General features: G+C 39.9%; 1 protein-coding gene across 6 annotated transcripts in view; it reads right to left on the reverse strand.

Moving 5' to 3' along the window:
• ERG (ETS transcription factor ERG) overlaps positions 1-13518 on the reverse strand; it is a 109920-nt gene that overhangs the window by 11405 nt on the left and 84997 nt on the right. For 4 of the 6 annotated variants that reach the window (XM_056328800.1, XM_056328801.1, XM_056328805.1 and 1 more), the window contains exons 3-6: positions 8087-8238; positions 4981-5184; positions 3942-4022; positions 1812-1883 (exon numbers count right to left, since the gene is read on the reverse strand). In XM_056328800.1, coding sequence (XP_056184775.1) covers positions 1812-1883; positions 3942-4022; positions 4981-5184; positions 8087-8238 — 509 coding nt within the window. The remainder of the gene's footprint in view (positions 1-1811; positions 1884-3941; positions 4023-4980; positions 5185-8086; positions 8239-13518) is intronic. The other 2 variants (XM_056328802.1, XM_056328804.1) reach the window with 1 other exon arrangement.

Here is a 13518-nt window from a genome sequence, read left to right on the forward strand (position 1 = left end):
AACGTGTTCAAAAGATGTTCCATATTCCTACGGCTTGCTCTAAGCACTTTCTTATTCTGCAAATAGCCTTTTTGATAAGGGTTGACTCACACAGCTTTCTGTACAAGGCCACACTGCTTACTTATTTAATGGCACGGTCAGATTTCCCATATGATCCTCCACTGTATTTCTTCAATTGTTTACTTTTTTTCACCTTGGCCAACAACTAGAGCTGTGGTTTTCGTTGTGCCATTAAGAAAGATGTCTGTTAACTTATTCTTCCACAAGTAAAAAGGGGTAATTTGAAATCCATAAGATATGCAAATAACTTGTATCTTACACAGCATTTGTTAACTTGTATTTTCAGCTGTTAACTTACTGCAAGCCCATTTCTCTCAAATAAGGCTTCTGGGCACCTGAACAGGGATCCTTTAGAGGAATCTCTGGTTTTAAGTAATAGCAAAATCATGTGCCATCTCTGAGTCTTATACAAAATTTTATTGTGTCCTTTTTCCAATTATTATTAACTACAGATCATGGCAGAGAATACCAACGTGCCTATGACATAACACGTCCATTATTTAGCCTTGATAACAGGTTAATTAGCCAGTTATTGATCTGTTTCTTATGATATGCTAATTTAACTTTTATTTTTAATAGTTGTGGGGCACTTTGGTAAAGGCCTTATGAAAGCCGAATGCCAAATATATGCATCGGATAAGTGGCTTCCTTGTATTCACTATTACAGATTAATAAATCTAGAAGAAGAGTTTGTTTTCCTAGAAACTGAGCAAGGTGGATTTGAACACATAATGGCACGGTAGCTGTTTCTCTATCTGTTTTTTTTAATTACCAATTAACAAATCTACAGACATGCATGTACACTTGTATACAAGTGTAGATAAATTAGTAACTTGTATGTACTGTCCTGGATTATACACTAGAGCATTGATATAAGATGAAATATTTCCTACCCAAAGCCTCCTCTGTTTTTAATGAGAAAGTGTATCTTTTCACAAGAGCTCAGTTAATTCCTATGTATGCTCTTTCAGAACACTTGGATGTACGCCTCTGGCTCGGTAACGGACTTCCTTTAAAGTTAGTATTTTGCTGCAACTCACTGTCTCACAGTACTTTGCACTTACTACTGGAAAAGCGAATGTCCAGATTAGGCATTTTTCCAGCATCTTTAGTAATGAAGACTGATAGAAAGAATATATTTAGCTTCATAACAATGTCCTCATCTTTATTTATTCTCTTTAGCCTTTCACAAACCAGCACACCCAAGATACTTCCATAGGCTTCAAACTTTTCAGCAATAAAAACTTCCTCATGTTTTGATTTTACTTAGTCTCTTAAACTCACCATCAGATATTGTGGTGTTTGTTAGCCCCAAACATAAATAAAAGGTAGACAGCAGGAGATATGTACTTTTTTGCAACATACTTCAAATAACATTATAAAAAAGGGTATTCTTGCTTCATTTTACAGAGACTTGAAGGACACTGAAAAGTGACTGCTCTGGGACAATGAAAATGAACAAGTCAGTAAAGCTCAGGTCTTCTGATTCTCTTGTGCTTTAATCAGTAGATAGCACTGCTTCAAAGAGAGATATGTGGGAGAAAGACTTATTAAACGTTCTATTTAACCATCTCACTTTACACAGTGATATATACACACATATATGTAAAGTATGTGTATAAAATATGTGTGTGTATTCAAAATATACCCTAGTATTTATGAAAAGACAGTTGAAGGAGAAAAAGAATGACATACTTCAAGAGATGAAATGAACAAGATCACAGTATACAAAAAGTGGTCATTGCTCATACCTGGCCTGGTTGTAATTCTTTGTGTTGCTTCTGGATAAACTGATGTATTTGGAAAAATAAAAGTGGCACCTCCTAAAGAGAAAGAAGACAACATAACACCTAAAGATTCATTTTCACAGTCCCTAAATCCAATGAAATTTTCCCTCTTTTAGTGTGTCTGAACGAAGACTATGAATAACTAATTTCTATCTTAGGACAGTTCTATATAAAAGTTAATTCTGACAGCCTTTGCACCTGTGTAACTCCATTAAAATTACTGGATAGAAGTCTGTGCAAAATCTGTATTAAGGGAGGAGACAGTCAAGTTTAGGGAATCCCTTCTACCTTCAACACAATCACCTCCACCCAGGCAGGTAGTTCCATATCTTCTGAAATAAAACTTCTTTGCCTTCTCTTCATTAGCGCATGCACTTCCCAAACAGGTTCATCTTTTCCAAAGTAGGTCTGGGCCAAAGCCTGTTGGCGTCTGTGGGAATCTTCTCACAGACTTTGGTTGGCTTTGAGTCAGACCCTCAGAAATCTCATTCTCTTCACAGAGTGAAAAAATTAAAAATAATGAGCTTGATATAGAAAATGGTATCTCACTTATCTCAGGCATTGAAATTGTTCTAACTACATCAACAAACTACTCATGGCCACCTCTAGGAACAGGAAAGGGTCATAAGGATTTGTGCAATTACTGTTGACTTCAAGAAGAACCTGTTTCTAATTCTTTTGAGGTCCTTTCAAAATCCCACTCCAAAGTTCTTATGCCAACAGAATAACTGATTTTCCTTATGCTGATGAACAGCATGATATTATTCACACTCCCAATGGCAGAAAAGCAATCTCTTTTTTGTGAAATGAATTTCAAAATATCATTGTCAGTGCACAAATACAGAAAAAGATAACACATAGAACTGCTGAACAGCACTTGGTTAATTGTATGTGAAAACTGCTTGGCAAATTAGAATCTGGAAAGCCAGAGATGGAAAAGACCGTCAAGTCCATCTATTTTTAGACAGGGCTTAAGACTTATTCCAAACCCTGTCAAAGTCAATGGAAAAATTATTGTTGCTTTTGGTAGGGTTTGCAGCAGGCCTACAGCCCACCATAGGACTTCATGTCAAGTGGCAGATGTCTAATCTTGGGGAGAGATCTTCTAATCTAGTTAATTTTTCTAGGAAACTCACTGCTATTTACCACAGTGAAACACTAAATGAAATATGAAAAAGGCATTGGTTTATTTTCTTTTCTTTTGCATTATCCTTTGTATTATCTTTTTCATTTATCATAAAGAGTTGTTATTTCTGGTCACTGTAGGCAACTAATACCCTCAGGCATGATCATGCAATATTCTAAACATCTTTAATCAGTATGTATACCATACTGTATGCAGAAACCCATGCCATCCTCTGTTGCATAACTGAGCAAGATAAAATGTATTCTGAATTATTTTCATAAATACTTTAAGTCATATACTGAAATACAGATGTTTTTGAGGCATGTATTATATTATTCTGCTACCTACACTAAATACTCTTCTAGGCCAAATTAACAGAAGGGTGAATATTAACAAAAACCATTTTACATTCAGATCAGACTTAGTGGAGATTACAACATCAAACTTAGTGAAGTTTCCAGCACAAGTCCCATATAGCTGACAAATGAGATGAGCTAACTGCCTAAATAGCAATTTTATTGAATTATATGATATATACTGCACAAAAGGGGAGACAGTTCCCATTCACCAGAGCCCACAGCACCTAGGCAAGTGCTGAAGCACTTCTGAGCTCCACCAGCCTTCTAGGGATCCACAGAGTAGATCTGACAGTACAATGAGACAGAATGAGAAAAAAAGTCCTTCAAGACAAAGGCCTCAAGCCTACAGTTTATCATGTGTCAGGGACCCCATTCTCTTGTGGAACAAAAGAAATTACCAGTAAGGACACCATATTTGAATCATCTGTCCCTGCATGATCTCACCTTTTTTTCTGTGTGTCTGTGCATAACACTCACACACAGAGCAAGGAGACGATACGCTTGTCTCCCTCCTGATTTACCATTTCCATTTTTAGCAAGCAACCCATAAAAAGGAATCCTGTGCTTTTAGAAGATGACCTATAGCAATGGGAGCAGTGCCAGCATTACCTGTGTTTCTAGCATGCATTAACCGTGGAGAGTTTTGTAAGGCCTTATCAACATCATCTGAAGTCAAATGTGGAAGAGGAGCTACAAAACAAAACAAAAAGCAACACCAAAATGAAAAAAAAAAGTGAATTATCTTTTTAAACCATATTTTCCCCTGACAGGATTGTCTGAATGTGAGTTTACTGACAGTCAGTTTCAGTCTGCAGCTTGGAGGGAGGTGTATGCGCTACAGCTTAAACTAGGGCATTCATTTATTTGACATTATGAATGCATCATATTTCTGACTGATTATTGACAGTGTGCGTGTGGAGAAGACTGCACCGCACTGGTGTTGCAATGCTTGGTTTTTCTTTAAAAACCATGTTCACTTTAACTTCTTTAAACTGAGGCAAACCTGCAAAATTTCCTCAAGCTTAGATGAAAGCCCTCAAGCCAGGAATTCACTAGTCCCTTCTTTCCCTTTGAAATGTTAGCCATGCACTACAAGTAATTTGCTTTTGGACTTCAGGGACTGTTTGTTTTTCCCATGAATTTACAGAACTTTTATTCAATTCAGTGAAATCTACCTGACCCTATTCAGAGTAAAGCAAACTGCTGTCAGTCCTTAGAATCATGCCTGGAATTCACTTTATGAATCAATGTTTGCACTCTCATTTAGCGTTCTCATTGTTAAAATGAAAAGAAATGAGTATGTGACCAGAAAAAACATTAGCACTGAATTCCAAATAATTTTCTTCCTAGAGTATGCTGATGAATATGCTGGGTTTCAATTCGATTTTTCTCCGAGATGGACACATGGAAACATTCCCTAACTCTTTTCTTCAATGAACATGAGTGAAAGCCTGCTGAAATTAATGGGAATCTTTCCATCAAACTCAAAAGGCTTTGGACCAGGCTCCCTGCTATGTTCTTAAGAACAGCAACATTTGCAACAGACATCTGAAAACCCAGCTGAGTGTATCCACACCGTTAAATCTAAGACTGATATGAACCACAGATTGATTGTAGCCACTACCATAGTAACAGAAAACCAGCTTACTCTCTCTGAGGTAGTGTAGGTGTGACAGGAGGATATCTGCATTATAGCTTGGGGTGAGTCTCTGGAAGTCATCTTTGGTCATTTTACACAGCTCTTTCCCATCGATGTTCTGGAACAATAAGATGTCTACATCCGGGAGACCGTACTCCTTCACCGCCCATTCCAGCCACTGGCGTACATGGTCTGTGCTCCATAACGTAGGATCTGGTGGTATCACAAAGCATAAAATTAGACAGAGAGGGAAGAGTGCTGGACCAGTACAAAATAAATGTAGACCACAGTCAAACTGGAGAGACCTTAATCCCCTGTTTACTGACTGCTGGAGACACATGAGGAATTACTTTGGCCTGTTGAGCGCAAAAGAGAGTAACTGTGAAAAACTATTTGGGAAGAGCTGTGAGCTCTGATTATTAACAACAAACCCGCTGCTGTTGAGGTCTTTCTCCCATTTAGTTCTTTTGCCTTGTTATTTTTATGCACTGTTATCCACAGATTAACATAGGCTTTTGTCCCCATGCAGAAGAGTACTTAAGAAAGCCCACTAACAGCACTGCTACTTGTATATGAACAAATTTTGAAGCTCTCTGTTGAATTTGTATCTTTCTGCAAGTGAAATTTCCACTCAAGTGGAAGTAAGCACTCACAGATTCAGCTAATTATTTCATAAACTAGAGTGGGTCATACTAAAATATTCTGCACTTCCTTTCCTAGACTGCTTTGTTGTCCTGGTACACATTGCTATACCTGCATGGGTTTTTACTTACTACCTGAAGTATTGGCAAAACCATCGGGGGAAAAAAACAAGAACTAGTCCAGATTTTTAGCAAAACATAAGGCCAAACAACTTGTGCTTTTGAATGAATCCTTGATGTTAACTTTTTTTTTTTCCTCTAAACTCCTCCTTATTTCTTTTTCATTCTGCTTTTCCCTGTTCTTGAGTTATAGTAAGCACCTATCAACATGAAGGTCCCTAAGGACTTGCAGTGCTCATCCCCACAATGGAAAACAGCTCCTGCCATGAAGAATTTATACTTTTTGCAGACAGAAGGTTAAAGACAAGGGGAGCCAAACTCCTCCAGAGTTTGTGCCTTCCAACCTAAATGGCTCCGTGATTCTGTGATATCCTGAAGGCTGAGAATGGAGTGCACAGAGGAAAAATGGCTGTAGCCCATCACATGAAAGTCTATAGAAGGGCTGGGACTTGAATGACAGCCTAAATAGCTTTTCTGTGGCTTAACTTCAGTGTCATTCCTTTCCTTTTGATGGCTGTTCAGGCTGCTCTGAAAGAGGTGAGGACCTCTTTCCATTCTAGCAACTATTCAGAGTCTGTCACGCTGTTGCTCAGTCCCAAGCCATCACCCATTAGTGCCTCCCCCTTTCTGATGCTTCTCTTGGCATTTTAAGCCCTTGCAAGTCAGAATATTTAATATTCTGGAGATTCAGAGGGCTTTTCTGTTCTCTGAAGTGCACCAAAACCCACAAAAGAACCCCTCCATGTGGTATCAAATATGTAGCAAACTAGAGGGATTCAAGTCTTGTGGTACACCTAGGGTCTGAATGAGATTGCCCACACCTACAGAAGAGAATTCCAACTATATTCAGTTTGGTTTGAAGTAAACAACCAAACACCAGGAAGTTTACTAAAACATTTTGATTACGTCTATAATTTTTAAATGCTTCTTATTTATGATAACTAGAAAGTTACCATAGTTGGAACTGTAAATTTTGTGCTTTTTTAATTCTTAAACATTGCCACATGAGCTGCACACTGCCTATGTCGCAGTCAAACAAAACCAACTGATTTTTACCCATACCTTTCTTCTAGGGACCTCAAAATAGCAAGGCTGTGACTGTGACCATCACGTTCCTTGAATGTCACTCAAATCCACCTCAAAACACACCTCCAGGAATACATTGAGGAAAAAGTGATCTGATACACTGAAAAAAAAGAACTTGCTGAGCTAAAAAATGTGCCAGTGCCAAACACTAAGAAGACAAATGTTTCAGAAGAACATTCAAATGTCATGAATTTTAGTGTGGTCAGCTTCTAGTTGGCAGGACACTTAATCAGAAACACTTCATCCTCCTCAGAATAGAACTGTCAATACCATTGCAGAGGATACTGCAACGTATTTGTCCACACATATCTTGACAAATAACTGAAATAATCACAGCTTGCAAAATTGGCCACAGTTAGTACTCTTGCATATCTTAGCAACTGAAAAACTGTAAGAATATTAAGCAACATAGCAGTAGAAGGAATATGTCAAATAGGCACATCTCTTTGAGAGGAACTAGCAGCAAAACTTCTTCTTCTGTTTGCAGGTTTCAGGTGTTGTGTCCAGGCTGTGTATATTCAGTAGTTTATGAACAGCCACATATGTCATAATGGTCTAACGCTTTGACTTCAGAAATAGGCATGCCAATTATTTTGCAAACTGAGGCAACAAATGGTCCAGGTTTGTTTGAAGGACAAGACACACAGGAGTGAACGCCTTCTTGTTCAATTAACTGCTGAATCCCACAACCAAGCTTGACAAATCTAACCAAGAATTTCTCAATTGTGCTCTTATGTTGCAGTGGAGTTGTTAATTTACTTATTAAAAAGTTTCACACCACCCAAACCCAGGGGATAACCTAGATAAATGCTTTTCATGCACTGATTTCACAGAAGCTATAGTGTTTTTAGCATGCTGAGGGCCAGGCTGCACTTGATATTTGAAGGGATATGATGTGATACAGTGATCTTTTCTCTTTCCCACATGCTCTGCACCCAGCTAGTCCATGGTGTTAGGAAATGGAAGTGGCTCTTCATTTTGTTCACTTTAGGATGAAATACTACAACAGGAGCTAGAAAAGTCAGATAAGATCTGAGTGCCTGTAATCAGCCAATTCTGCTGCTGAAATAGGAAGAACAGGTTGAGGAGGTGGCTTCACTATGATATTTCTCAGCTCATTTTCTCAATAACCCTGGGAAATTACTGTTCTTTTCTTCCTGATCATCTGTATCACATTGCCATTTTTCTCCAAATCTTCTTAAATAATGTTAGTAGACTTAGGGGAAATGCATTTTTTTTCCTTGAAATTTTTGTGTAAAGAGTCTAACCTGCTGGCACAATGACTCTTCGTTCATTGGTAGTCATATTTGGGGGTGGAACATGCTTCTCTTCCATGTAGTTTCCATAGTTCATCCCAACATTGTCTGAGCTGCTAACCATTTTCCCTCCTTTTGCCACGCTGCAGTCATCAGGAGAATTCCTAGACAGAGAACAGAGGTGTGTTTCTATTATTATTCCAGCCCCTACTAATATCCTCAGCAAAGAATCATGCTGAATGAAACGGAAAAAAGGAAACTTGAGCACCAGCACTGGGCTGTCATTGGAAAACTCAGAACCTACCACCCAATGACTCTGTTGATTCATTCAGTTGCCTCAGGAAAAATGACCAGCCTCGATGGACTATAGATGTATTTTTATTTTCAAAGGATCAGGCTTCTATATGTCTCCAAACATATAAACACTAACAATTTATTTCCAGAGACTGGGCTAGAATGGAGGGCTTGTTCATGGGCTTGTTGAGCCTGATGGCTGCAAGTAGCTGCACTTCTCTCTCCAAACATCTCACAGACAACTCAGCAAACACAGAGATGCAATTAACACAATTCTTCTGAGGGAGAACTACTTTTAGTTGCCATTGTCCAAGCCTTGGACAAGCCTCATCCTGGACAATCCTGGACAAGCTGTCCAAGCCTTGGACAGCTTCCCATCTCCACTGCTGTCACTGTTTCATCTGGGCCACGCTCTGTTGCACTTTATAACTTGCAATGTAGACACACTTCTATGTATGGCTTACAGAAAAGGAACATTTGCCAAAGCCATGATTCAAAATACCACACGCATGACTGGAAAAACCTTTCAGCTCCTGACTAACACAGTCTCCATGGAACTGTAGTCAAGAAATGGAAATCTGCAGAGGATCTGCAACCAGACACCTCTTTAATTTTGGCTTTGCTTTCTGAATAGAGTCTTTAGGTTTAACATCCCACAGGGGGTTCCCTAATGGCATTTTAATTGCATCACAGTTTTCTTTCTGGCAGACACAGACATATTTGTCCCTTAATTTAATGTCTACAACGTGTTTCATCAGAGAGAGAATAATTGTTACAAAAATCAAAACAAAGCACAGAGCCACGGGGAATACCTTTAAATGTAAAGGGGCTGTTTGGCAAGGGAAGGAGGGTGTTAGCTGGGTTTTGGTTTCTTTAGTGATACTACATTACTAACAAGCTTTCTTTTAGTCCTGCCATTTAACTCCTGAAACTGTACTATGGTCTTACTGAACAGGCAGCAAGTCAAGTTGCAATGTTCCATTTTGGTTTCTTGCAAACCAACTACTTTGTAGACTAAAGAACCAAGAGACCCTCCAAGACCCAGACTCTGGAAGCATGTTTCAGGATCTGTCCCCTGCCCCACAAAATGTGTTTTACCCAGAGCCTCTTGCTCTCCCCAGCTTAGAAATCCCAGCTCTTGCTGCAAGCGTTGGGCAGTAATGTCACTGTAAGCCCACCAGTGGTCAAAATACAGGTTCCTTCCCAGAGGAGTTTTGCTATTGTTTGAGGACAGGAGAGGAAAAATAATATACAGTTTGGACTGTCTGCTCAACATAAGTCAAAAGGATGTGGCAGATATTTTATCTAGTGCCCAAGTGACTTGGCTGAGTTGACTGCTCAGCACTGCCATAGGTCAGGAAGTAATGCCATTAAAATTCTCACATCTGTTTCAAAAAATAACTAATACTTGCAAAGCTGAAAAGAATTAGTATGCATCTTAAATACTGAAAGTACATTTTATGTATATCCATTTTTTTCTGTGCCATGTTACTGCTAATTTTACTATGTTGTGTTAATGTATACATTTTTTAAAAAAATAACTGTCGATGGCTTTCAGTTTAAAAATAAGATGTGTCACAGAAACCATTCAATGGGTACTGTCATCTTCTTTAGGAGAAGGAACATGGCCTTGAATGCTGTCTGGGAAATGTTGGCTTCACATACCTTTTTCAGGTATAAGATATTCTGGGTGCTGCATAACATATTACATATGAAATCTGCCTTATGTAAAGGTCTTACAACTGCTTTGTCATCCACAGGACTGAAAAATAACCACAAGGGAAGATACAGTCAGCACATGGTCTTGCCTGTCATTGAGTGGTGGTGAATTTAGCCTTTCCTCTCAGAACCAGAGTACCTGGGCATTATTCTCTCCAGTTTAACTTTTCTATCCCACTACATATCTCTGAATATAATTCTGGGATGCAGCTTATTTCTGTCTAAACAGTAAAACAAAGTAACATTTCCTTTCAGACGTAAACAAGTTGAAAAAGAGCTTTGGTAATGATTGCTTGTGACTAAAATGTTGGCTTTTTCTGTTTACCTTTAACAAATACAAATGGCATATATGCACAAGTGAGCCTGCATACTAAATCATGTATATTTGGAAACATCCCCCAACTCCTGCCTTTATACCTGTGCAGATGCCCACCCTGATTCCCAAGGTCAGCTATGTTACAAAGGCAAAAGGAAGAACCATTTGGTGCATTCACTGACTTTTTAGGGATGTCTTTGGGTAACAGAAAGCTAGCAGCATCCTTTGGCTTAAGTGGCACAGTTACTTTGTTTTGTTTTTCTGTGAAAAGGAACTTAGGATATATGCACATCAAAGTCTTGCTGCTGACATGAAATATCATATCAGTATTAGCCTACACCACTTCTATGGGCAATTGTGCATTAAAAACACTCTTGTAAACACTGAACAGTAAATGATGTGAGAGATCCAGCAGTAGCACACAGCTTTTGGCAACCTGACAGGGCTTCTGAGCTGGTTTTCTGATCTGAATACAAACAGACGGGGGTGGGGAAGAAGATCATAAATAAGTCATAACTTTTCATTAAAATGCAGAAGCAGATGGTCAAGGGTTTTGTCCCATTAGTTTACTGGGTGGACAAGAAAATCACCAGTTCAGCAAATCTTCTAAAAGACCATGCTTAACTTCAAGCATTTAAGCAGCTCCATGGGAGTTAACAGACTACTCAGGTACTTCAAACTGAGCATGTGCTTATGCATACCACTGAACCAAGGCTTAATTCAAATGGCTGGAACGGACTTCTACAGTATAGAAAGCAAAACTGAAAATGCAAGCAGACACTAGAAAAGGGTATTTTTAGTGCCCAGAAAAACAAGAGAGTGATTGTCTGCAAAGGCTTTTTTTAGGACTTTCTGTGAGTCTGCTTTATTTCTGAACCACCAGGGGAACAGGGGCAGTGGAAAAGCAGCTTTCAGAAAAGTGTGCCCAATGCAAAGGGTGCAGCTTTGCAGTGATTCATCCTCAGCTCCAGGTCTGAAATGAAACCAGAGATATTTTTCTTCACAGCTGCATGTTATTTTTACCCTTTGTAAATATACTGTGTTACACCTGGAATTTACAAAAAAAAAAAAAAAAATGTGGAAAAACTACAGTCATGCTACCCAAGAGCACTTTGTCCATTCCTGAGCTGATTCAGCTCTGATTGCTGATAAATGTCTGTCGAAGAAAATATTCCTCCATGGGTCTTGGACCTGGAAGCCTTGCTTTTATTCAGGGCTATTTAGAATCAAGCTGATTTGACAGTTAAATTTAGCACCCACTCCTACTGAAGCTGATTGGAGTCTTGCCAAACATTGACTGTGATGAAAGCAGATGTAAGTTCATAAATAAGTGTATGAAACACATTTTTTCCTCTTTACTATGCTACTATTTTCTCCATGTGACATAAAACACCTGTGTTGTGTTAAAATGCAAGGTGTCAGAGAAACACCGATCAGGAATCAGCAAAATTTTACATGATCTCTGTGGCATTCCCATCATATAAAGCCCTCAAATGTTTCTGAATTTCAGAGGTAAATAAATGAGAAAAAATTATTCTCCAAATCACTATGTATCTTTATAAGTTTATTTAATAACCACAGCTTGGGTAACTTCCTTACAGTGGCTACTTATAGAAAAGGGGTCTCAGGAGTGTACAGTGGTGGAAGGACATCTTTGGAGAATTTTATATGCGTGGTCCCCACCCAGCCCATGGCTGGTCCAGTCAGAGGACACACTGAACTTTTTTCTGTGACATTGTAGTGAACAAACCATAACACTGCCCTATAGGATACAGATTCCTCTCCCAGTTTGTAACACCACTGATCTAAGAAAGAAGAAAACAGCCCCAGCAGGGCTGCAATGTTCCCACCCTGTCTTGTGTACAAGAGGGAGAGCTCCACAAAGCCAGCTCCCTCAGTTAATTTGGGCCAATATATATAAATTTATATTTAATCAAAATAACATCATGTAAAGGTCAGCTCATACCTAGTACATTGCAAAGCATGCTCAGGCTCGTTTTCATTCACTGCAACTATTCAAGTTGTAGTGAATTTCGTCAGCGCTTCCCCCTTCAAAATGGTTTGTCACTGAAAAAGTGGCCCATTAAGAGAAAAACAAAACAACTTTTAGATTTCTTACTTTGAGGTACACTGCTGTTTCTTAAAGCACACCTGACTTACTTTTAGACTACAGCCCTAAACTCTTTTTCCTGCCCCTCTCTACACCCTCTTGCTCTTCATGAATCAATGGGAATCACATCTGCTGAGACCTGCTACAGCAATGACACACAAAGATGGGCCTTGCGGATCCCCCTTTGGGTTCCCCTCTGGCAGCAATCACTGGGAACAGCCTGACCCTCCCCGGTGAGGAGCCCATGCTCCCCAGCCACTGGACTGTGGCTGCATCAGCAGCTTTGCAGGGCCCCAGGGGCTGCTTCCCTGGCACAGTGGTGATCCCCATGGGTGCTCAGTGGGACTCTGAAAAGCACTTTCAGTGACGGTATCGGAGGCCCCAACACTTTCTTTGACAGAGCTCAGCTTCCACCATGCACACTCATTGCTCAGCACTGCAGCTGGGTGCTGCTGCCCAGCTTCCGCACATATACCAGGCTAAGCCTGGAAGGACACCAAGCCCTCTGCTCCTGCACAGGCACCTTCCCTTAAATCTACTGCATGACCACCACTACACTTAACATGCTGCAAGGAAAACAGAGGGGTTTTTTTCTCCTTCTAAGGCTTCTTGTGAATGCAGCATAAAATTCCCTGCAGACGACTCTAGTATAGCAGAGGCATTAAAATGCCAAAAAATGCACATAGGTCAGAATGTCCCTGGGGTGCTCACACAGGCACTTGTGCAACTGCTTAGCAAACTGGGCTGGGGAGCCGCTTCCCCAGCAAGTATGCAAAAAAGTAAGTAAATGGGTGGATGTGTAAGTAACTCAGTGCTTAGCTATAACCTGAATCACTTCCCCACCCACGTGGGGTGGCTGTGTGAAGGAAATGCTTGCCCACAGGTAAGGGGATGACCAGGGTGGGAGCCAGCTGCCGAGTTCTGTGGAAGGAAGGGAAGCCCCTCAGGACCTGCACTAAAGCTGGCTTGAGCTGATGCTGAAGCTACAGTGACAGCCTGTTTATC

Source organism: Falco biarmicus, chromosome 2 (assembly GCF_023638135.1).
Source record: "Falco biarmicus isolate bFalBia1 chromosome 2, bFalBia1.pri, whole genome shotgun sequence".
Taxonomy (NCBI): domain Eukaryota; kingdom Metazoa; phylum Chordata; class Aves; order Falconiformes; family Falconidae; genus Falco; species Falco biarmicus.